The 26,470-nt window shown below is 45.0% G+C and overlaps 1 protein-coding gene across 1 annotated transcript in view; it reads right to left on the minus strand.

The window, feature by feature from the left end:
* Positions 1–26,470, minus strand: part of LOC139228033 (uncharacterized) — a 126,044-nt gene that overhangs the window by 44,531 nt on the left and 55,043 nt on the right. Inside the window, 5 exon segments of the mRNA XM_070859179.1 lie at positions 2,029–2,352; positions 20,604–20,681; positions 21,107–21,195; positions 24,977–25,093; positions 25,640–25,805. Of these exon segments, the coding sequence (XP_070715280.1) occupies positions 2,029–2,352; positions 20,604–20,681; positions 21,107–21,195; positions 24,977–25,093; positions 25,640–25,805 (774 nt within the window).

Below are 26,470 nucleotides of genomic sequence, written 5' to 3' on the forward strand. Positions count from 1 at the left end.
CTCTCTCGCTCCCGAGTGTTCTGCACTTTCTTCTCCTGCAACGGGGGAAAGAACAGACCCATGAGTGACTGTAGTGGCATGTGTTCACCCGATGGATGTCGTGCATATGGTGAGGGTGACTATCAGTGAGAGGCATGAAACTGCATAAGAATCAGGATGGGAGGGAGTGGTGGATGGAGAGATGGGGATGAGAGGAATTGCATAGAAAGAGAAGTTTGGGTGTGTATGCAAGGTAAGTGGGTATGAGGAGCGATATGATGCAGTAGATTTGATAAGACAGGGTGAGGGGGTGGTTTATATGTACAATGGGTAGTCGGTGAATGAGCAGCTGTACTCACCTTTCCTAACCTGGTTAGGTCATTAAAGAGCTTCTTGGTGTTAGCAGCAGTAGCGTTGTGAAAGTGGGGCGCAGGCTTTGAGCGTCCTGAGTTTATCTTCTACGATTGCTGTCTATGTTCCCAACCTCCCAACTCCTAGAATTCCATCTTTGGATTGGTTCTTTAAATACTTGAGTTAAGATTACATCATGCATGTCTGCACCACTCCCACTACCGCACATACGATGCAAAACCCGGGAGTAAATTATTATCGGCCGGCTGTGTTAAAATGCATTAAAATGCCACAGACAGACGCACTGTCCAGAACCAGGGGACACAGTCTTAAGATAAGGGATAGGCCATTTAGGACTGAGATGAGGAGAAACTTCTTCACTCAGAGAGTTGTTAACCTGCGGAACTCCCTACCACAGAGAGTTGTTGATGCCAGTTCATTGGATATATTCAAGAGGGAGTTAGATATGGCCCTTACAGCTAAAGGGATCAAGGGGTATGGAGAGAAAGCAGGAAAGGGTATTGAGGGAATGATCAGCCATGATCTTATTGAATGGTGGTGCAGGCTCGAAGGGCTGAATGGCCTACTCCTGCACCTATTTTCTATGTTTCTATGTAATTACTTCTGGGTTTCCCAGGCGATATCGGATCCCCTGCACCGAATACGTCTCGAAGTTAATATCCAGACCATTGCATCTTATAGTTGATCCATCAGGAGGTTATGCTGGGGAGGAAGATAATGTCTCAACATTTAATAAAGAGGCTTCTTTTACCATCAAAACAGTGACCAGCTTTTCAATTTTCTTTTATATTGTTTGTAAAGTTGACCAATTATCTCATTGATGATGTGAGCCATCCATCATATCAGGAAACCAGAAAATTAGTTAAGCTCTGTAGATTATAGGTATTTTTTATTAATTTCAAGGAATTTATTCCATTAGTAATGATTTGCTGCTCACTACTTTTGTTATTGTCTGACTATAAGTTTCATCGTGGGTCCCCTCGACCTGTGCGAGAACACCACCTCAGGTTGTGGCTATAAATAGAGCTTGCCCTGGAACATTGTGGTCGAAGGTGCAGGTAATGAGGGTATGGGGCCCAGAAGAGTCAAGGGCCCATGGGCAGCACGGGCCAGCCCACACTGTGTGCGCACTAGGTCTGTGCAGCAGAGCAGGTCTCCAGTCGTCCTCATTCAACACTTGCCACTTGATAAAGGCCTAGCTCTGGCAAGCCCGTCTGGTGGTTGATGTGCAACGGTCACTACACGTTAAAAAAATTCACGCACAGACATCTTCCACCCCCTCAATTGGAGTTCAGGACTGGAACATTGGGTCTTTCATTGAATCATCTGTGATGATGATTAGTTTCAGTCTGAAGGCAAACCTCTGACAGTGGGACATTTAATACAGCTCAGAGACAGGGACATGTGGTGTGCCTCCAGGTGATGTCTGGCACAACACTCTGTAGTTAAAGGAATTGTTGGTCCCATAATAATTGAAATTCCTGGTCGGGAAGTTGGGCAGGCCACGGATTGGGAGTGTGCACCGTGAGTCGGATTTCCCCACCTCTGCCCACTACCTGTGAGACTCTGCACTGCTGCGGAGCCTCGGGATATCGGAGCTCTCATGTTTCCTCCCAGATACAACATTGATCAGACAGTTCAGTAGAGAGTAATAAAGCAAATCGCTGAGAAATGTACCGTGAGATATTTGTAGCTCCATATTGAAATGTGTATCGAAGCTGCCTGATTCTGTAATACCACAACTGTACCATCCTGCATCTGCTGAGCGAAGGTCCTTCATCGTAACAACAAATATTCCTGCTATCTGGTTATTTGTGATTGACACTCTTCCTCCCCATCCATGTTTCTCATTTGTTGTTACTACAACTGAGCATTGGTGAGTCCAGCCCTGACACCAATATTTCACATGTGACCGGTACCTTTGGTCATAGTGACATTCTATGGTGATCGCTCTTCCCACAATTCCTCTTAGTCGTTTATTTGCCCACAATGCACCTGAAACTGAGGAGACAATATTTCAGAAATTGAACAGGAAATAACTGCTTAATACAAAGAGATACATTTTAATAAGAGGAATCTCTCCACTACATCTATTGATACAGGTGAATTCCTTCTAGTTTGTGATGAAAGAAAACATTAATATATTGCCTGACCATACCTTCAGGATCTGCCAAAGCGCTTCACAGCCAATGATTTACTTTTGAAGCACAGTCACTGTTGTTATTGAGCCAGCTGTGGCTCAGTGTTAGCATTCTCTAGGTGGGAGGGGGTAGGAGTGAGCAGGTGCTGCTGATTACTGCAGGATTTGGTGTGAGTTTGTAAAACGTTGGTGGTGTTTTTGTTTCAAATTTTAGGGCCTGTTTGTCCCATATACAGCAGCCAGATGGCTGCTTAGAGGCCTGGAATGCTGGCCCCTCTGAAGACAATGTTCCCAGGATGAATTTAATCAGGGAAGAAAATGTTTTGGGAAGTGAGAATAAAAGGCCCAAATATTTGGGCCACGAGCTCAGGCGGTTTGGAAAACGTGGCATCACTTCAGGGTCTGCAGCTGCTTGTGTGGCTGTCCGGGTGTGCTTCCCCACGAGTGTGAGCACCTGCTCCTTCATGTCAGTGATGTCATTGATGACTGGTGGCCCCCCACCTATTCACCTCTGCATGGACCTCATCATTGATAGCTTCTTCTGTAAAAGGTAACAGGACGACATGGCATGAGATCACTGCGTGATATCATTGCTAGATACTGCCACAGAGACTGATACAACACATAACCGACAGAAGTAATCATCATTATTATGAAAATTATCCTTCTTTACCTAAAGATGTACACCATGAATGCAGGCATTGAGTACAACATTCCCAGTAAAAGTGGAAGACCTCACATCTGATTATAGTCATTCATGACTCTTACAAATCAAATTATATAAATATATAAATACAGGTAAATAAATTTAATACTCTTGCAGATCCAACAAGGTTGTTCCATCGCTTGCGGCATTGGTTGCCCTCACGCACCTCGTTGGTCACCGACGAGACCACCTCTGCTATCTCGGCCCATATCTTCTGGTAGGCCTTTGGATTGGGCTTCCCATACCCTCCCTGGGTCAAATCACCCCAGCGTAACTCAACCTTCTGCAAGAGGGAGGCATTTGCCTCATCCGAGAACCTCCTCTCTTGTGCCCTCCAATGTGCTCCTCTCCCAGCTCATCAGCGTCAGTCTCCACAGCGTGCTGTCTCGCCTCCTCCTCTCCCTTCATTATCGGCACCAAATTGGGGCAAATATCTGGCTGGTAACAGCTAATTTTTTTTTTCCCAATTTGCTATAAAGCTCTAAACTCTCCCTCCTTCCTCCCAAAGCAGCCACATCACACCCACACACGCCTTCACTCACTCTCAGCTCCCTCTCTCTCTGTCTCCTCTTATGCGCATGTCATGATGACCTCCTGAATCACGGGAATCGAGCGTTGCTATGCCGTTGCTAAGGACGGCGACATTTTACGGCAGAAGGTCAAAGAGATTTAATGTTACCGCCTATTTCATATCGCTCGCAGTAACGCCCAATTTGAAAAATGGAGACTAGAGGCTTTGAGAATGAGCGACAAGCCGACGATCTGAAAACGCATTTTTACAGCCCAGGCCGGAATAACGCCCTTTTTTGGGCAATCTGCTCAAAAGTGTAAAATCTAGCGCTATAACTTTCAAATAAATGGATAAAATGGATAAATAGCTGTTGTGGGAGTTTGGAAGGATTTACATGGTGCATTAAAATGGTGCATTTCATCTGTAAGAAAACACTTTCTGAGAGCCCAGCAGGTAGAGAGAGACTTATTATGTGCCTTGGGGGAGAAGGACTAACCTATATGAGTGACATGGGAAACAGTGGAAAATATTGAGAATGAAAATCAAAAAGTGTCAGTCAGTGCTCAGTGGAGAGCACTCACCTCTGAGTCAGAGGGCTGGACTTTCCATTATTGTGCAGATCGCCCAAAATTGGGCGTTATTTCCAGCGTTGGTGTTTATTATGGATTTTGAGATCGTTGGATTATCACCTATTTTCAAACCCCCTCATTTCCACTTTATAAAATGGCCGTGAACGGTATTTATTTTTGTTCTGTTGCAAAATGTTGGCGTCCATAGCAATGCATAGCAATGGTCTTTTCCCGCGCTTTAGGTGGTCAGGGATCATCAATACATGTGCAGAAGAGGAAAGAGGAAGAGAAAGCTTGTGTGGGTTTGTTGTGTAGGTGTTTGTGATTTGTTTGGCTGTTGTGGGAGTTTGGAAGGATTTCTATGAGGGGTACTCATTAAAAATAGCACCATTTAGTTCTGTGAGACAGAAATTTCTGTCACAAAAACATTAAAAAAATGGAAGGCATGGAGGAGGCGAGAGATCACGATGTGGAGGTGGAAGAGGCTGGTGAGGGCAGTGAGGTTGGAGAAGAAGTGGAGATGTGAGGCCGAAAAAGAGTGAGGAGATTCTCGGACGAGGCAAGTGCTGCCCTCCTGCTGGAGATGGAGTCACGTTGGGGTCAATAGACCCGGGGCGGGCGTGGGGAGCCTACCCCGAAGGTTTATCAGCAGATTTGGGCTGAAATCACTGAGGTGGTCTCGTCGGTGAAGCACAAGGTGCGTGAGGGCAACCAGTGCTGCATGCGCTGGAATGACCTTGTCGGCTCTGGCAGAGTAAGTATTACATTTATTTACATTTACTTATATATTTATATAATTGGAATTGTAAGTGTAATGAGGAAATAAATTCAGATCAGATATATTGCAGTTAGACCGGTAACATTTTACTGCAATTCCCCGTTTACAGTGTACGTGTTTAGGTTAATAATGATAATAATAATAAAAATTATAACATCTGTCAGTTATGTGTTGTACCAGTATCTGTGACAGTATCTAGCAATGATCTTATGCAATGATTTTATGCCATGTCGTGCTGTTGTTACCTTTTGCAGAAGAAGCTTTCGAAGAATAGGGCTGAGCAGCGACGCACAGGTGGCGGCCCACCAGTGATCACTGAGCTGACCGACATTGGGGAGCAGGCGTGGCACTAGTGGGGATCCATACCCGGTCAGCCACCCATGCAGCAGCAGAACCGGATGTTATGCCACGTGAGTAAAGTATACACCATTGCGTGATGTAAAGTCAATAGATGCCACACCCACTCATAGCCGCACAATTTATGATAGATGATTGATGAAAGTGTTATATAATTAATTATGGGCTCACGAAAATCATTGTAGTGCAGAATTTGTTTATGTTCATTAAATGTGATGTCTGTGATTATTTTGATAGCAGTAGTGCTGTTCTCGTGCATATGCTATGTGCAGCGTTTGAATCACCCTGTGACCCTAGCATTCCCTTCTCCTCTAACTCCCTCATTTATGTTTTGTAGCTCTGCCAAGAGCGCAGTCACTGCCAACACCACCGAGGCGGTGTCGGCAGTGGATCGTGCTTCTGGTGGTGAGGAGCCCCGAATATCGCCCGTTGAGCTGCATGTTGTCCTCCCCACTGAGGACAGTGAGGAGTTGGAGGAGCCTGCAGCAACAAGCTCCATATCAAGCACACCTATTACATTTAATGTTCCTGCGGCCATGTTCTCCTCCACTGTGGAGGTAGCGGGCCCAAGCACTTTGCTGCAGGGCACTCCAAGTGTCTCCATTCCTTCATAGCGAGGGAATTTGAGTACAGGGGCAGGGAGGTGTTACTACAGTTGTACAGGGCCTTGGTGAGGCCACACCTGGAGTATTGTGTACAGTTTTGGTCTCCTAACTTGAGGAAGGACATTCTTGCTATTGAGGGAGTGCAGCGAAGGTTCACCAAACTGATTCCCGGGATGGCGGGACTGACATATCAAGAAAGACTGGATCAACTGGACTTGTATTCACTGGAGTTCAGAAGAATGAGAGGGGATCTCATGGAAACGTTTAAAATTCTGACGGGTTCAGACAGGTTAGATGCAGGAAGAATGTTCCCAATGTTGGGGAAGTCCAGAACCAGGGGTCACAGTCTAAGGATAAGGGGTAAGCCATTTAGGACCGAGATGAGGAGAAACTTCTTCACCCAGAGAGTGGTGAACCTGTGGAATTCTCTACCACCAAAAGTTGTTGAGGCCAATTCACTAAATATATTCAAAAAGGAGTTAGATGTAGTTCTTACTACTAGGGAGATCAAGGGGTATGGCGAGAAAGCAGGAATGGGTTACTGAAGTTACATGTTCAGCTATGAACTCATTGAATGGCGGTGCAGGCTCGAAGGGCCAAATGGCCTACTCTTGCACCTATTTTCTATGGCCCCAAGTTTCGACATGATTTGCTCCTGATTTTTAGGAGCAACTGGTGTAGAACGGAGTATCTTAGAAATCGGAATTCTCGCCATTTAGTTTGCTCCAGTTCTAGTCAATTAGAACAGTTTCACTTTGGAACAGAATTTTTTTTCAAAAGGGGGCGTGTCCGGCCACTTACGCCTGTTTTCAAAGTTTCGGCAGTGAAAACTTACTCCAAACTAACTTAGAATGGAGTAAGTGAAGATTTTTGTACGCTCGAAAAAACCTTGTCTACACTTTAGAAAATCAGGCGTAGGTTACAAATCAGGCGTAGGGAATGGGGGGGGTTGGAGGGGGGGTTTAAAGGGAAGTTTACAAACATTAAACACTTCAGTTTTACAAATAAAGAGCCATCATCAATAATAAATGATAAATACATCAATAAATCAACCAATAAATCAATCAAAAAAAATTAATTGGAAATAATTTTTTTTTTTAAATCAATAAATAAAACATTTTCTACTTACCGACTGCAGCACCGGGAGCCCTCCAACAGCGTGCTGGGATGCCCCACCCCCAGTGTGTCTCTGTCAGTGTCTCTATCTCTCTGTCTGTGCGTGTCTCTCATTCTCTGTCTGTCAGTGTCTGTGTTTCTGACAGCGAGGGGAGGGGGAGGAGGGGGGTTAGAGGGAGAGAGGGGGGAGCAGAGGGGGGAGCAGAGGGAGAGCAGAGGGAGGGAAGGGGGAGAGGGGGAGAAGGGGGAGGGGGGGAGAAGGGGGGGAAGGGGGAGGGGGGGGAAGGGGGGAAGGAGATGGGAGAAGGAGATGGGGGGGAAGGAGATTGGGGGGCGGAAGGAGATTGGGGCGGGGGGGAAGGAGAAGGGGGAGGGAGGCTGAACGGGCCAGGCCCGGCCGGGCCCGAGACTTCGGGGCAGGGCCCGTCCCCAGCACCAGATTTCCAGGTAGGTGGCGTTGGGTCAGGTCGGGGGGAGCGTGGGTCGGGGGGGTGGTGGGAGGGAGGTCGGTTCGGTTCGGGTCGGGGGGAGGGAGAGGGAGGTCAGGTCGGGTCCAGTCGGGGGGGGTGGGGGGAGCGGGAGTCGGGTCGGTGTCGGGTCAGGTCCGGTGTGGGGGCGGGGATGGGGGCGGGGGGGTGGTAAGCGGGAGTCGGGTCGGTCTCGGGGTCGGTGTCGGGTCGGGTCCGGAAGCGGGTGTCGAGTCGGGTCGGGAGGAAGCAGGAGCTGGCCGTAGGAGGAGCCTTATGCACGCAGCCCCAGTGAGGCCATTGGGCCAGGGCTAGGGCTAGGGGCTGCATGCTTCGGCCCCTCCCACACAGTTTTGGGCGCCTGGAGCTACTGCACATGCGCGCCCACTGTAGCGCGCATGTGCAGAGGTCCCGGCACTGTTTTCAGCGCAGGGACCTGGCTCCGCCCCATACAGCTCCTGCTGCGCTGCGCCGAGGGCCAGAGGACCTGCAGGGAGGTGGAGAATCTGGAAGTATTTTTTCGGCGCACTTTGTGGCGCGAAAAATAGGCGTCCAGGTTGGGACTGCGCCGTTCTATGCGCGGCTCGAAACTTGGGCCCTATGTTTCTCTGTTTCTATGCCGCTGTCGAGCCCACAGAGCAGGACTGCTCCCCGATCGGTAGATCTCAGTGGTTACATGATACATTTGTCCAGGAGGAGTGTTGACATAGGTCAGCAGATCCTCCAGACAATGGGGGGCATATCCCAACAGATGGACACCATATCCGCAAACATGACCGAGTACATGCCTCGGATGGCAGTGGCCCTGGAGGTGATAGTCAGGAACACAGGTGCCAGAGGACTACCAGTGTTCCCGGAATGCGGCACTGAACCCCAAGGTGCCACACCCCCATTGCCAATGACATGAGAGCCAGGAGGAAGCTTTTGCTTCTGGCTCGGAGGACATTACCCCCTCGGGAACATCCTCTCCAGCTTCCGGCCAACCAACGGATCTGCCATCATCACCCCCAATGAAGCAGTGCCTGAGGCAAGGCATCTTGGAGTCAGTTGAGGAAGTGGTAGAGGTGGGGAGAAGATGCGGGGAGGAAAAGGAAAATGAGGTGCATGGCCGTAGGAGTTGGAGTTCTAACAGTATTGTTCTTGTTTTTGTTGCTAGTTAATGAATGTTGGGAGGTTTGGGGGAAGGGGGGAGGCGGGGTACTTTGTTGTATTTGCACTTGCGTTATTAGTGTTATTGGAAATGTTAAAATTGTTATAAATTTGTTCTGGAGCGGGGTGGGGGTGGGGTGGGGTGTTTTTTACAGTTAGAATTATGAATTAATACAAATGTTATCATTAAACTTATTTTATTTAACATAACATTGTTGCGCATTTTCTCAGATCGCTGTAACATTAAACACTGGTGATTCCTTAACATGAAAGGAGATAATTAAACGTAACTTGAATTAACTGTCACCAAAGTAATGCACATCATTCATGTATGAGCTGCAGACACAGCAGTCTTGCAGCTTTGTAAATACCACCAACGTTATTTCAAGCAAAGAGCTCATTTATGGTCTGCTGATATAAGAGTCTTGCAGCTATGTAGCAACCACGGGCCGTTTCCAGCGGTCTACAGAGAGGCGGGGGCATGGTTTCATCTTCAGCCTGATTGTCCACCTCCTCGTCTTCCTCTTCCTCAGTCTGCCACCTCTTTGATTGGGCACATAATGCTCTTCAATATACCTTCTGCCATCTCTGGTCTACAGCATGTGCATAGGCATCGAGACAGGCTGAGAAATTACAGGCCCCATTACAATAACAATCAGTATTATACCTCTTGCTCACAAACAAATTTACCTACTAAAACAAATAAAATAAATTCAATTCATCCACAGTATGATAAGATGTTTGTTCAGATTTTCAAATCACCTTAAAATAATTCCACATTACATCAAAACTCCCCAGAAGTTGAAGCAGCCTTTTATATGAAAAGTCCTCCGATTTACAAAATGGCGTCCATACCGCTGGGTAAAGGTCAGGTGAGTGCAGCTTTTTCTCAGCGTTTGTTTCGGTGAGCAATATTTTCAGCGATTATGTGGGCGAGATGCCGAAAGTAACGCTCGGCGATATTATGGGCGTCAATTTCCATTTTTCTGAAGTTTAGGGCAAAAGAAAATGGGCGGGCGGGATTAATAATTCTCGGCGTTAACTAAATGCCAAAAGCAACGCTGGGAGATAAGTGAGCGATAAATGGGCGTAAGTTTCCATTTTTCTGCTAAATGGGTGATATCTGGGTGTTATACCTCATCTCAGCGTTAAAATGGACGTTAAGTGGGCAGTAGCGATGCAAAACTTATGGAAAGTCTAGCCCAGAAGATTGTGGGTTCAAGCCCCATTCCAGAGACTTGAGCATATAATCCAGGCTGGCAGTTCAGTGCAGTACTGAGGGGGTGCTGCACTGTCAATGGGTGCTATACTTCAGTTGAGATGTTAACCCTGCCTGCCCTCTCAGGTGGACATAAAAGATCCCATAGTTTGAAGAAGAGCCATGGTTTCTTCCATTGATCTGGCCAACATTTATCGCAATTGTAAAATGTTTGCTCCTGTTCTTCTGGCTGATTTTATACTGAAGGAGTAAATGGATAAATTGCAATGTATGTTTAGTTTGGACAAAAGCAAAATACTGCGGATGCTGGAATTCTGAAATAAAAACAGAAAATGGTGGAAATATGCAGCAGATCAGGCAGCATCCGTGGAGAGAGAAACAGAGTTAACGGCGGCGATTTTGCCACCCATGGTGGGTCCGGAGTGGCTGGCATCGGTGGCAATTGAAGCAATCTTCCAGGGAGAGAGAGGGAGCATGTGAGAGGGAGAGAGAGCGAGTGAGAGGGGGAGAGAGTGTGTGAGAGTGAGAGAGTGTGTGACAGAGGGAGAGAGTGTGTGTGAGAGAGAGAGAGAGAGTGTGTGACAGAGGGAGAGAGTGTGTTAAGCCCGCCCTGCGAGGTTCCCGGCCAATTAACAGGAAGCGGGTTTAATTAACGGGACCATGCCCACATTGATTTTGACAGTACTTCTGTCAGTGTTCTACACTCCCCACAATGGTGATGAGTGTGAAAGGAATGGCTTGGCCATCGCAAAACACTTGATGGAGCTGGTGTGGATGGTGTCAACCTGGTGCATCATGTGGCAACCAGGGTGTACAAGGTCAAGTGAAGTAAATGTGGCCATAGTGAGGCCATCCCTGCCCTCCCAGGCAGCAATATGGTTGGGTGCTGATGCCCTGTGTCCATGCAGCATCAAGAGTTTGCGGAGAAGGTTGGTGTTGTTGATGATGTTGGTGTTGGGGCTGATCGTGTTGGGATTCTGAGGACCAAGGTGAGAATTTTTCAAGGGCAACAATACTGCTGGAATAGATGGCAGATGAGGTTGAGATGACAGAAGTGATCTGTCAATTGTGAGAGAGGTTGCTCCAATTAGGTGACAGTGAATAGAGAGTTCACTGTAAATACTTCCAAACTGCATACAGCTCAAAAGTTTCTTTCAAATCCTGAAGGCTTCAGATTCTGATATTGGAAAGTGAACAGCTGTGAAATGGTAGCTTTTATATCACTTTTGCAAATATCAACTAGCCAAAGTAATGGAGAGTCATGGAGAACCCGACTCCACTTACCTGGTGTGTTCCGAGGGACGGCAAAGTCATCAAAAGTTTGGTAAAATTGTAAGTGCCTGCTTAATTAGCATTCAACCACCGGTTAACTACCTTAATTAACTAGCCCGTGGCTTGGTGACGGGTCTGCGATCCGCAGGCACACCAGACAGTTGGGAAACTGGCACAGAGGCGGGCTCAGAGAGGGATCCTGTCCCACTATCAATCAGGGCCATTTTGACAGCAGGCCCGCCTCCAAACCCGCACTCGAGGGCTGGGAATATTCCGGTCAATGTTTCAGGTCGATGACCTTTCGTCAGACTGGAAAAGGTTAGCGATGTAACAGGTTTTAAATAAGTACAGAGGCAGGGAAATGGGGGAGGGGAGGAAAGAACAAAAGGGGAATGTCCGTGATGGGGTGGAAGGCAGGAGTGATTACATGACAAAAAGGGATAATGGTGCAAGACAAAAGTAGATGGTAATGGGACCAGTAAAGAAACAAAAGATGGGTCGAGAGGAGGTGTAAATGGGAAAAGCAGAATCACCAGCATCAGCTGCCATCCGAAAAAATGGTGGCAAAGACAATGATGTGAAATGATTGAACTCAATGTTGAGTCCGGAAGGTTATAAAATGCCTCATAGAAAGTTGAAGAGCTGTTTCTTGAGCTTATGTTGAGCGTCATTGGAACAGTGTAGGAGGCTGAGGAAAGAGAAAGAAAGAAAGACAGACTTCGATTTATGACTTTTATGATCACCAGACAGCGCTTTACAGCTAATGGAGTACTTTTGGAGTGTAGTCACTGTTGTATTGCAGGAAACGCGGCTGCCAACTTGCGCACAAGCAAGCTCCCACAAACAGCAATGTGATAATGACAAGATAATCTGTTTGTTTTTGTTATGGTGATTAAGGGATAAATATTGCTCTTCTTTGCAATAGTGCCATGGGATCTTTTACGTCCACCTGAGAAATAGGACGGGGCCTCGGTTCAACGTCTAATCCGAAAGGCGGCACCTCCGCCAGTGCAGCATTCCCTCAGTACAGCACTGGAGTGTCAGTCTAGATTTTTTGTGCTCAAGCCCCTGGAGTCTCAGAAACACAAACTTGCTGATGATGCTAAATTGGGAGGAGCAATAGTGTTGGAGGGAACAGCTCAGACGTTAGAGAATGAGTGGGACAAAATAGGTATGCAGACAGCTCATGGCAGCTGAAATTCAATGCAACTGAAATGCAAAGTAAGATGCAACAATAAGCAAGGCATGTACCACATGAACGGTTTGCCTAACATCTAGCGTTAGCATAAATTGCCATTTCAGAGTCCTGTGGAGTATCAGGTGATGGAGGGTCTCTGTTGTTCGTTGGGGGATAGGTTTGAACCTTGATAGCACTGTAGGTGACACTGTCCTTGTTGTTAACTGAGTGCCTGGCCACCTCACCGCTCCGTGCTGTTGATTGCTTTTGAAACTCCACTCTTGCATACGTGATTCCATTTTCATCGTTACTCAATTGGGCAGTTCCCTCGTTGGGCATTTCTGCTGAGCTATGTCGAAGGGGCTTTAGACTTGCATATACAGTGCTCCCTTCCGCTGCTGAAAATTGCTAAAATAAAAAAAAATACAAGATCCAATTTATCTCTGATTAACTTGAATGGTGGTTTGTGCTGTTATGAGGTAAAATGTATTTCTAGATTATTACAAATCAGTTTACAAAGTATTACAAAGTACGACAAATTATTTACAGCACAGAAACAGGCCATTCGGCCCAATGGGTCCATGTCGGTGTTTATGCTCCACACGAGCCTCCTTCCACCCCTCTTCATCTAACCCCATCAACATACCCTCTATTCCTTTCTCCCCATGTGCTTATTTAGCTTCCTCTTGAATGCATTTATGCTATTTGCCTCAACTACTCCCTGTGGTAGCGAGTTCCACATTCTGACCACTCTCTGGGTCAAGAAGTTCCTCCTGAATTCCCGATTGGATTTATTACTGTCTTATATGTATGACCCCTAGTTCTGGTCTCGCTCGCAAGTGGAAACATCTTCTCTATGTCTACCCTATCCAACCCTTCTATAATCTTGAAGACCTCTGTCAGGTCACCCCTCAGTTTTATCTTTTCAGAAAAGAACCCCAGCCTGTTCAATCTTTCCATAAATGTTTAATTTTCCAAGAGAGTATAATAACACATTACATATCATAGAAACATAGAAACATAGAAAATAGGTGCAGGAGTTGGCCATTCGGACCTTCGAGCCTGCACCACCATTCAATATGATTATGGCTGATCATGCAACTTCAGTACCCCATTCCTGCTTTCTCTCCATACCCCTTGATCCCTTTGGCCGGAAAGGGCCACATCTAACTCCCTTTTGAATATATCTAATGAACTGGCCTCAACAACTTTTTGTAGTAGAGAATTCCACAGGTTCACAATTCTCTGAGTGAAGACGTTTCTCCTCATCTCAGTCCTAAATGGCTTATCCCTTATCCTTAGACTGTGACCCCGGTTCTGGACTTCCCCAACATCGGGAACATTCTTCCTGCATCTAACCTGTTGAATCCCGTCAGAATTTTATATGTTTCTATGAGATCCCCTCTCATGCTTCTAAATTCCAGTGAATATAAGCCTAGTCGATCCAATCTTTCATATATCAGTCCTGCCATCCTGGGAATCTGTCTGGTGAACCTTCGCTGCACTCCCTCAAAAGCAAGAATGTCCTTCCTCAGATTAGGAGACCAAAACTATACACAATATTCAAGGTGTGGCCTCACCAAGGCCCTGTACAACTGCAGTAAGACCTCCTTGCTCCTATTCTCAAATCCTCTTGCTATGAAGGCCTTTTGCCTTCTTCACCGCCTGCTGTACGTGCATGCCAACTTTCAATGACTGATATACCATGACACCCAGGTCTCGTTGCACCTCCCCTTTTCCTAATCTGTCACCATTCAGATAATATTCATCATCTCATGGGTCAAGTAGCAGTGATCCTAAATAAATATTAACTACATCTATATTTACAACAACAACAACTTGCTTTCATAGAGTGCCTTCAATGTAGTAAAATGTCCCATGGAGCGTTACAGGAGCATAATCAGTTAAAAATTGAAACCGAGCCAAATAAGGAGACATCAGGGCAGTTGGCCAAAAACTTCTAAGGTTTTAAGGCAAAATATTTTAAGGAGCGTCGTAAAGAAGGAGATAGCAGCGGAGAGGTTTAAGAACGAAAATTCCAGAGCTTAGGGCCTAGATGTCTGAAGTCAAGTCCGCCAATGGTGGTGTTAAGGAAGTGGAGGATGCATAAGGCCGGAGTGGGAGGAACGCAGAGTTCTTGGAAAGTTGTCGGGCTGGAGGAGGTTAAAAGGTTAAAATAATGCATGTGCACATCCTGGCCCAAAATCCTAATTTTCAGTTTCATAATTTCCAAACATTATTCAGAGGATTCATACTTAATACCCTTACCTGATTATCATGAAGAGTTTTGTCTCCTCTATTACATATTATGCAGTTTGTATCTGAAAAATGAGAATGCTGCTGTTGAAAGAGCTATAACAGGAACAATTAATATGTTTAAAACTGAGTTTTAAAAATGTACAAACTGAGCAGGTGTTTCAGAGTGCATGACCATACATTGATCTACATTTATGTGAACCTCATCTGCATTGCACACATGATTCCCTACATAGAGCGAAAAACTGCTCTGGTTATTCTGCACAATATTCAGAAAGCACGGAGGTAACTTTCACCTTCACTGACTGACGCAGCAGATCATCTGCCTGTTGCGGAACTCGCCCGATTATCACCCATTGATTTCTACAAGGCACTCTGCCAGATTATCGCCCAGACGTGAAGGTGAAAATTAGCTCCCCGTGTGTTCAGGGTTTTACGAGACAAAGAGATGTTGAATCAGTTTGGGTGGTGATGAGGAATAATAAAGGGGAAAAAGTCGCTGATGGGTGTAGTCTATATGCCCCCTAACAGTAGCTACATTGTTGTTGGAGTATAAATCAAGAAATAATGGAGACTTGTAACAAAAGGAACATCAATAATCATGGGCGATTTTAACCTTCATATTGATTGGACAAAGCAAATTGGACAGGGTAGCCTTGAGGAAGTGTTCATGGAGTGTATCCGGGATAGTTTCCTTAAACAGTTTCAGAACCAAGCAGGAAGCAGGCTATCTTAGGTCTGGTACTGTGTAATGAAATAGGATTAATAAACGATCACCTGATAAAAGATTTTCGAGGAATGAGTGACCATAGCATGGTTGAATTTCAAAATCAGTTGGAGTGTCGGAAGTGCCGTCTTTCGGATGGGACGTTAATCCAAGGCTCCGTCTGCCCTCTCAGGTGGATATAAAAGATCCTATTGCACTATTTCAAAGAAGAGCAGGGGAGTTAGCCCTAGTTTCCTGGCCAATATTTTTCCCTCAACCAACATAACTAAAACAGATTTTCTGATGATTATCATATTGCTGTTTGTGGGACCTTGCTGTGTGCAAATTGTCTGCCGCGTTTCCTACATTATAACAGTGACTAAACTTCAAGAAGTACTTCTTTGGTTAAAAAGTGCTTTGGGATGTCTGATGTTTATGAAAGGCACTCGATAATTCTTTCTTTTTTCTACTGACACCACAATGTCAGCCGATGAGTTGGGGGTGGGGAAGGACTAGTTTATTTTGCAGCAAACAAAATTTATTTATTAAGAAAACAGTAATGCAAACAAAGTCTATTTACTCAGCAGAGCCTATTTAAACAGTGCATTACAGCAAACAGTCTACAGGGTCTATTTAAACAGTGCATTACAGCAAACAGTCTACAGAGTCTAGTTAAACAGTACATTACAGCAAACAGTCTACAGAGTCTATTTAAACAGTGCATTACAGAAAACAGTCTACAGAGTCTATTTAAAAAGAGTCTGTATGGATTAGAGGAACAGAACTCCGGACCAAAACTACGGCCATTTCTCCTGATGATAAAAGGATGATTTCTCCAGCAAAATGTAGTGACAGAAGGCTGTTACATAATGCAAATTGATTATTTCTCCAGAAAAACGCAGTGTGGACGATAGCTACATGTAAATTCTGAGCATAAATTCAATCCCTGTCACTTACAGCAGTGCAGTCTCCAGGTATGATTGACGGGGAATTACCCAATCATCTCCATGGCCGAGAATAGTGGTTTCACTATAAGCAGATGGGAGAAATCTTAGGGGTCGTCACCTCAGTGATTGCAGGTGCAGCATTAGCAGAGGAAAACTGGTCCACCTTGTTGATCCATGAGTAGCATTTGTCTCAGAGAAGCATAGTTGTCTGTGGCAGCTCTTTGCTGGAGCAATCTAAAACTAATGCTAATGCCTTTGCTTGCTATTCAATGCTCTGTATATCCCTCTGCTTCAAATCATTACCCAATTTACCTTTAAAAGGTCCAAGCGTCTTTGTCACTCTCTGTGACAAAACATTCCATGCTCCAGCAACCCTCTGAATAAAGAAATGTCTCCTTACCTTTCTGCTCACTCTCTTGGTAACAATTTTAAATTGATGACCCCTTTAACACTGACTCCCCAACCAGAGAAAACCATTTTTCCCCATTCACTCGATCAGGACCGTTCATATCATTGAAAACCTCCAGTAGACGAGAAGGGGAAGGGAAGAAACTATGAGGTAACTTAGAAACAAAAAGAACAAAGGAAACACGTTTGTTGTTAATACAAGTTGAACCTCCCTTATCCGGCATCCTCGGGACCTGGCCTGTTCCGAATGAGGGATTTTGCCGTATGAGGGGAGTTCGCGCCTTTAAGGGCTGTTGCTAGGCTGGGCTGAGGTGTTGCTGCGGTCAGTGTGTGTGTGCGCCGATTGGCTGGAATAACTGTCAGTCAGCCAATCAGTGTGCAGGGGGCTGAGAAGAGTTGATGGGCCCCGAAGAGCTGGCAGACCCAGAAGAGTTGGCGAGCCCAGAACAGTCGGCCCGACCCCCCCGGAGGGAGTGCTGTGGAGAGGAGCGACTGGCCCGAGGACTGTGGCTACAGGAGTTCCAGCAGGGTGACGAGGAGGAGGCAGCCGATCGAGGAGAAAGATTATATTGGCGAGTAGGATTTTGACGGTTGTGTTCTGCGCATGCGCCACCCAGCGGCCAGGAATGGTTCCGGACGAGGGGTGGTGCCGGATAAGGGAATCCCGGATAAGAGCGGTTCAACCTGTACATAGCTTGTATATGCAATGATGATTGTAAACTTGATTATCATCATAACATTAGGACCAGATTTAATAAATCACCACCTTTAAACACCTGTCTCCTAATGAAAGAATTACTAATGGGACTAAAGGTGGACAAGTTCCCTGGACCTGACGGTTGCATCCTAGGGTCTGAAAAGAAGTGGCTGCAGAGATAGTGGATGCATTAGTTGTAATCTAGCAAAACTCCCTGAATTATGGAGAGGTCCCAGCGGACTGGAAAACCACAAATGTAACACCTCTATTTAAGGAAGGAGGGAGACAGAAAGCAGGAAACTATAGACCAGTTAGCCTAACATCTGTCATTGGGAAAATGCTGGAGTCCACCATTAAGGAAGTAGTAGCAGGACATTTAGAAAATCATAATGCAATCAAGCAGTGTCAGCGTGGTTTTATTAAAGGGAAATCATGTTTGACAAATTTGTTGATGTTCTTTGAGGATGTAATGAGCAGAGTGGATAAAAGAGAACCAGTTGATGTCATATATTTGGATTTCCAGTAAGTATTCGATAAGGTGCCACACAAAAGGTTACTGCACAAGATAAGAGCCCATGGGTTTGAGGGTAATATATTAGCATTGATAGAGGAGTGGCTAACTAACAGAAAACAGAGAATCGAGATAAATGGGTCATTTTCAGCTGGCAAACTGTAACTAGTGGGGTGCCACAGGGATCAGTGCTGGGGCCTTAACTATTTACAATTTATATTAATGAATTGGACGAAGGGACCAAATTTGATGATAAAAAGATACGTGGGAAAGCAAGTTGTGAGGATGATGCAATGAATCTACAAAGGGATATAGATAGGCTCAGTGAGTGGGCAAACATTTGGCAGATGTACTATAATAAGGGAAAATGTGAGGTTATTCATTTTAGTAGGAAAATAAAAAAGCAAATTATTATTTAACTGGGGAGAAATGACAAAATACTGTGGTACAGAGGTATCTGGGGGTTCTTGTGCATGAAACGCAAAAAAGTTAGCATGCAGGTACAGCAAGTAATCAGGAAGGCAAATGGAATGCTGGCCTTTATTGCAAGGGGGTTGGAGTATAAAAGTAGGGAAGTCCTGCTCCAAATGTACAGGGGTTGGTAAGACCACACCTGGAGTACTGCGTACAGTTTAGGTCTCCTTATTTAAGGAATTACAGGGAATTATAGACCGGTCAGCCTGACATCGGTCGTGGGTAAAATGATGGAATCAATTATTAAGGATGTCATAGCAGCGCATTTGGAAAGAGGTGACATGATAGGTCCAAGTCAGCATGGATCTGGAATTTTTTGAGGGTGTTTCCAGTAGAGTGGACAAGGGAGAACCAGTTGATGTGGTGTATTTGGACTTTCAGAAGGCTTTCGACAAGGTCCCACACAAGAGATTAATGTGCAAAATTAAAGCACATGGGATTGGGGGTAGTGTGCTAACGTTGATTGAGAACTGGTTGGCTGACAGGAAGCAAAGCGTAGGAAGTAAATGGGTACTTTTCAGAATAGCAGGCAGTGACTAGTGGGGTACCGCAAGGTTCTGTGCTGGGGCACCAGCTGTTTACATTGTACATTAATGATTTAGATGAGGGGATTAAATGTAGTATCTCCAAATTTGCGGATGACACTAAGTTGGGTGGCAGTGTGAGATGCGAGGGGGATGCTATGAGGCTGCAGAGTGACTTGGATAGGTTAGGTGAGTGGGCAAATGCATGGCAGATGAAGTATAATGTGAGGTTATCCACTTTGGTGGTAAAAAGAGAGAGACAGACTATTATCTGAATGGTGACAGATTAGGAAAAGGGGAGGTGCAACGAGACCTGGGTGTCATGGTACATCAGTCATTGAAGGTTGGCATGCAGGTACAGCAGGTGGTTAAGGAAGCAAATGGCATGTTGGCCTTCATAGCGAGGGGATTTGAGTACAGGGGCAGGGAGGTGTTGCTACAGTTGTACAGTGCCTTGGTGAGGCCACACCTGGAGTATTGTGTACAGTTTTGGTCTCCTGACTTGAGGAAGGACATTCTTGCTATTGAGGGAGTGCAGCGAAGGTTCACCAGACTGATTCCCGGGATGGCGGGACTGACATATCAAGAAAGACTGGATCAACTGGGCTTGTATTCACTGGAGTTCAGAAGAATGAGAGGGGATCTCTTGGAACTTTTAAAATTCTGACGGGTTTCGATAGGTTAGATGCAGGAAGAATGTTCCCAATGTTGGGGAAGTCCAGAACCAGGGGTCACAGTCTAAGGATAAGGGGTAAGCCATTTAGGACCGAGATGAGGAGAAACTTCTTCACCCAGAGAGTGGTGAACCTGTGGAATTCCCTATCACAGAATGTTGTTGATGCCAATTCACTAAATATATTCAAAAAGGAGTTAGATGTAGTCCTTACTACTAGGGGGATCAAGTGGTATGGCGAGAAAGCAGGAATGGGGTACTGAAGTTGTATGTTCAGCCATGAACTCATTGAATGGCGGTGCAGGCTCGAAGGGCCGAATGGCCTGCTCATGCACCTATTTTCTAAGTTTCTATGTTTCTATGAAGGATATACTTGCATTGGAGGCAGTTCAGAGAATGTTCACTAGCTTGATTCCGGAAATGAAGAGGTTGCCATATGAAGAAAGGTTGAGCAGGTTGGGCCTATACTTCTTGGAGTTTAGAAGAATGAGAGGTGATCTTATTGAAACATGTAAGATTCTGAGGGGGTTTGATAGGGTAGATGCAGAGAGGATGTTTCCCCTCATGGGGCAATCTAGAACTAGGGGGCATAGTTTCAGAATAAGTGGTCGCCCATTTAAAACTGGGATGAGGAGGAATTTCTTGTCTCAGAAGGCCGTGAATCTTTGGAATTCTTTACCCCAGAGAGCTGTGGAGGCTGGGTCATTGAATATATTTAAGGTGGAGATAGACAGATTTTTGAATGATAAGGGAGTCAAGGGTTATGAGGAACTGGTGGGGAAGTGGAGTTGAGGCCTACATCAGATCAGCCATGATATTGAATGGTGGAGTAGGCTCGAGGAGCCAAATGGCCGACTCCTGCTCCTATTTCTTATGTTCTTATGAAAGACTTAGAGGATGGTTTCTGTGGGAATCCTGCTGACCCTGTGCTCTTACTGGAGATTACAAGTCACTTTATTATACCATCTGTGGTGAGGTGCAACAACTTACAAGCTGCTTCAAGATTAATTTCTTCAGATTCCTCATTGGCGGAAGGGTTGAGAACCACAGGACACAGGTTTAAGGTGACTGGCAGAAGAACCAAAGGCGACATGAGGAAAAACTTTTTATGCAGCGAGTGGTTAGGATCTGGAATGCACGGCCTGAAAGGGTGGTGGAGGCAGACTCAATCACTTTCAAAAGGGAATTGGATATGTACCTGAAGGAAACATTTTTGCAGGGCTACGGGGAAAGGGTATGGGAGAGGGACTGGCTGAAATGATCTTGCAGAGAGATGGCTCGGGCTTGACGGACCAAATTCTAAACCCAATATTTGCTGTTACCTAGCAAGCGTAACAACTTAATCATTCTTCCATATTTTATACATCTAGACTAGAATGTGCAGCATACTACAATCGTAGGTGTTAGTTGTTTGCAACAAATTATGTTCTTTTTATATTCTGTAGAAAATTATTGACATATAATGAAATGATTGTAGAAAAATAGAAACTCACCCTTCTTGTTTTGCATCAGGTACAAAAGTCGGCAAACAGCAAGCACAACAATAAAGGCCCCCGGCACACCGAGCACAATGTAAATCAGCCTGTGGTACAGAGAATAGGAAAGGGTCAGCGCTGGTTCTCCATTGATTCTTGGCTATTTGTTTAAAGAACTTGCATTTATATAGCACCTTTCACGGCCTCAGGACATCCCAAAGCGCTTTATAGTCAATGAAGTACTTTTGAATGTACTGCTGTAATGTAGATAACACGGCAGCCAAATATGCAACAACAAGGTCCCACAAACAGCAATGTGATAATGACCAGATGATCTGTATTTTTTTAGTGGTGTTGGTTAAGGACAGTAGGGAGAGCTCCCCTGCTCTTCTCCAAATATTGCCATGGGACCTGTTACATCCACCTGAGAGAGCAGATGGGCCCTTGATTTAAGGTCTCATCTGAAAGGCGGCATGTCTGACAGCACAGCACTCCCTCAGTACTGCACTGGAGCGTCAGCCTAGATATTGCGCTCAAGACCCTGGTTTGGGACGTGAAACCATAACCTTCTGACTCAGAAGGTGAGTGTGCTAACACTGAGCCATTTTAATGTGTGGTAAGTTTCATATACAACAAGCACAACAAAAGAATACCTGGTGATACCTGACAATATAGAAGCAACAACAGTTTGATGCACTATCTGGATTTTATAGTCAGTTGATCTTCACAGTCAAACTTACATAACAGAACAGACACAGGGATATGTCCTAAAATAAAGTGCATAGATTTTTAACATTTGTTACATAATTAACATTTATCTGGCATATGCAGGAAATCTGAAAGAAAATCAGAAGTTTCTGGAAACACTCAGCAGGTCAGTCGGCAGCTGTGGGGTGAACAGATATCTTTAGGTTCTAGTGTGAACTAGAATTCTGAGGAAGTGTCTGCACCCGAACCATAAAGTGTCCATTTTCTCCACAGACTGGCCTTGTGTTTCCAGCAGTCACTACTTTAGTTTGACATTTAGTTGGTGTTTTCTCCTTTTTACCATTGCAACTTCAAAGACCCAATTCCTTAGTGTTCACATTGGACTACAATTTCTGCTGCTTGTTGCCTACAGCTCGGGCTAATAATACAGAAATGAGTTACGTTCATTGAGTATTTACATCCCAAGCACATTGGGTGAAATATATAGCCACAGAATATGAATTGGAGAAAACCTCCTCCAAGCCCTGACTTAAAATTGCATCACTAAACACGAGTCCCCTGCCATCAACATCCTAGGGGTCACCGTTGACCAGAAGCTTAACTGGACCAGCCACGCCAACATTGTGGCTACAAAAGCAGGGAAGAGGCTGGGCACTCTCCAACGACTGACTCAACCCCTGATCCCTCTGAGCCTCTCCATCATCTGCAGTGCTCAAGCCTGGAGTGTGATGGGAGTACTCACCTTAGATGGGTGCAGCTGTAATAACACTGAGGTTCACCACTATTTAACACAAAGCAGTGCATATGATCAGTGCCCTGCTGCTGAGCTCAATATCCATCTCCTCCACCACTGGTGGCTACAGTACATGCCATCTACAGGACACACTGCAGCAACCCCACATCCTGAGAATCTATTAAAACAATTTGCCCAGCTTAACTTAAAATCACCTCTGAGCCCAATGGTCAAAGATGTTCTATAAATACATTAAGAGCAAGAGGGTAACTAAAGAAAGGGTAGGGCCTATTAGAGACCATGAGGGTAATATTTGTGTGGAGGTGGAAGATGTTGGTATGGTTCTTAATGAATACTTTGCATCTGTTTTCACAAAGGAATGGGACAATGCAGATACTGATATCAAGGAGGAGAATGAAATTCTGGATGAAATAAACATAGTGAGAGAGGAGGCATTAAGGGGTTCAGCAGCTATGAAAGTAAGTAAGTCCCTAGGCCCGGATGAAATGCATCTCAGGCTGTTGAACGAAGTAAAAGAGGAAATAGCAGAGGCCTTCGCCATCATTTTCCAGTCCTCTTTGGATTTGGGCATGGTGCCGGAGGACTGAAAGACTGCTAATGTAATACCCTTGTTTCAGAAGGGAGAAAGGGATAGGCCGAGTAATTACAAGCCTGTCAACCTAACCTCAGTGGTGGGAAAATTATAGGAAAAACTCCTGAAAGACAGGATAAATCTACATTTGGAAAGGCAAGGATTAATTAGGGACAGTCAGCACGGATTTGTTAAGGGAAGATCGTGTTTGACTAATCTGATTGAATTTTTTGAGGAGGTAACCAAGATGGTCGATAAGGGTAGTGCATACGATGTAGTATATATGGACTTTAGCAAAGCTTATGATAAGGTCCCACATGATAGACTGGTCACGAAGGTTAAAGCTCATGGGATCCAAGGCAAAGTGGCTAGTTGGATCCAAAATTGGCTTAGAGGTAGGAAGCAAAGGGTAATGGTTGATGGATGTTTTTGTGACTGGAAGGATGTTTCCAGTGGGGTTCTGCAGGGCTCAGTACTGGATCCTTGCTTTTTGTGGTATGTATCAATGATTTCGATTTGAATATAGGGAGTATGATTAAGAAGTTTGCAGATGATACTAAAATTGGCTGCGTGGTTGATAATGAAGAGGAAATCCATGGATTGCAGGAGGATATCAATCTACTGGTTAGGTGGGCAGAGCTGTAGCAAATTGAATTTAATTCGGAGAAGTGTGAGGTAATGCACTTTGGGAGGGCTAATAAAGGAAAGGGTATACACATTAAGCGGTAGGCCACTTAATAGTGTAGATGAACAAAGGGACCTTGGAAAGCTTGTCCACAGATCCCTGAAAGTAGTAGGCCAGGTGGATAAGGTTGTTAAGAAGGCATACGGAATGTTTGCCTTAATTGGTCGAGGCATAGAATGCAAGAGCAGGGAGGTTATGCTTAAATTGTATAATACTCTGGGTTAGGCCACAGCTGGAGTACTACTTGCAGTTCTCGTTGCCGTATTATAGGAAGGACGTGATTACACTAGTGAGAATGCAGAGGAGATTTACGAAGATGCTGCCTGGAATGGAGAATCTTAGCTATGAGGACAGATTGGATAAGCTAGTTTTGTTCTCATTGGAACAGAGGAGGTTGAGAGGAGACCTCATTGAGGTGTACAAAATTTTGAGGGGCCTTGAAATAGTGTATAGCAAGCGACTATTTCCATTGGTGGAGGGGTCAATTATGAGGGGGCATAGTTTTAAGGTGGTTGGTGGAAGGTTCAGAGGGGATTTGAGGTGGGGCTTCTTCACACAGAGGGTTGTGGGAGTCTAGAACTCACTGCCTGGAAGGATGGTGGATGCAGAAACCCTCATCACATTTAAAAGGTGCTTTGATGGGCACTTAAAGTACCGTAAACTGCAGGGTTATGGAGCGAGAGCTGGTAATTGGGATTAGACTGGATAACCTCTTGTTGGCCGGTGCAGATACGATGGTAAGTACTGCAGGGAATTGAATACGGCCCGGGTGATCTCCTGGATGAATTTCGATCGCCTGGATGGGTCGGAGAGGAATTCTCCCAGATTTTTTTCTCCAATTGGCCTGGATTTTTATCTGGTTTCTGCCTCCCCCAGGAGATCACATGGCTCTGGTTGGGTGGAGTGTAGAATGTTTCAGTGTAAGGAATATGGCAGTTGTGTGGGGCGGACTGGTTGGGCTGGGTGCTCATTGCCTTTCTGTCATTTTTTTCATTGGTTTACATGTAACCTTCAGGGCTGCTGACCGAGAGCCGTGTGGCCCTTTGTCGGCTGGTGTGGACACGATGGTCCGAAATGCCCTCCTTCTGCATTGTAGATTTCTATGTTTCTATGTCTGTACCATTAAGGCAAGCAACATCATGAAAACACCACCTCCTCGAAGTTACATACAGTTCTGGTTTGGAAATAGACTGCGGTTTCTTCATTGTCAGGTCAAAATCATAGCATTTCTTACCACCATTGATCAGCAGATCAAGAAGGCGGCCCAGCACCACCTTCTCAGGGCAACTAGTGACGGGCAATAAATGTAACCATGTCAGCATTGCCCACCTCCCAATAATACATTTTAAGAGAAGAAACTTCCTGCAGTTGTAGTGAGCGACACTGAGAATTGGACCAAAGCTGAAGATGTTGCTCACTGGTGATATCAAGGGCTGTGCAGATATATTACTGCTATTGCTCACTTTCACCAACAGAAACTTTACTGTCAGCCCCACACCAGAACAGATATCGGCAAGGTAAGTTTGGCAAGTGCAACTCAACACACACCATGAGAGTAGGTTAGTGGTGAAGTAATCATAGTGAATAATTCAAAGAGCACCATCTGAGGGGCGGCAAAATGGAGGTCCTCAATTCTTATTCGTATTTTCTACCAACCTTCATTAGGAAGCTAACACAGCAACATGTGTAAACCCAGCCACTATTTCCATTCTGATGAGCTACATTCCAAAATAATAAATGATTATCAACCCTTACGCCCAAACTATTAAAGAACATTTAATCTATCACATGGAGGCAATGCCAGTCAAAACATCAGCAATGAGAACATTGTACCTTTTAATAAATTTGGATCCTGAAGATTGTTTTCGGTTATCAGTGGAAATAATAGATTTGGATTCTGAAGATTGTTTTCGGTTATCAGTGGAAATAACATTTGTACTGGTGGAATGTGTACTTGTTGGTGATACAGTTGACAAAACTTCACAAGAATATTCAGGTCCTATTGAAACAAGGGAATAATATTTAGATTCACCTACTTTTCACTTGTAGTCAACCAAGAGAGCACGATTGTCAAATGGAACCTCGTTATTTGTGAAAAAGCCTGGTTGATATAATGGATTTGGATGATTTAATTTCTGTACAATTTCCCCCTCACTGGTAGCACGGAGAGAGGCTGCTGACACTTGGCCATGACCAATAATTTCCATTTCTTTTCCATATCTGAGAGTTGGTGGTACAGAGTTACTATTGTGTCATTTAAAGAGCCTCTTGCACTGTTTTAATGAATCTCAATGCAAGCTCGAGGAACAGCACCTCATATTCCGTTTAGGCACTTTACACCCTTCTGGACTCAACATCGAGTTCAACAATTTCAAACCATAACATCTGCCCATATTTTTTATATTTTTGTTTTTTTTCCTCTTTCCCACGGCAGCTGTTGATGATTCTGCCATCTTCATTTACACCCTATCTAGACTCATCTTTTGTTTCTTAACTTGACCCATTCATAAAATAGAATCATAGAAATTTACAGCACGGAAGGAGGCCATTTTGGCCCACAACAAGCTATCCAGCCTAATCCCACTTTCCAGCCTAATCCCACATTCCAGCTCCTGGTCCGTAGCCCTGTAGGTTACAGCACTCCAAATACACATCCAAGTACCT

The sequence above is a fragment of the Pristiophorus japonicus genome, chromosome 17 (assembly GCF_044704955.1).
Source record: "Pristiophorus japonicus isolate sPriJap1 chromosome 17, sPriJap1.hap1, whole genome shotgun sequence".
NCBI lineage: Eukaryota > Metazoa > Chordata > Chondrichthyes > Pristiophoridae > Pristiophorus > Pristiophorus japonicus.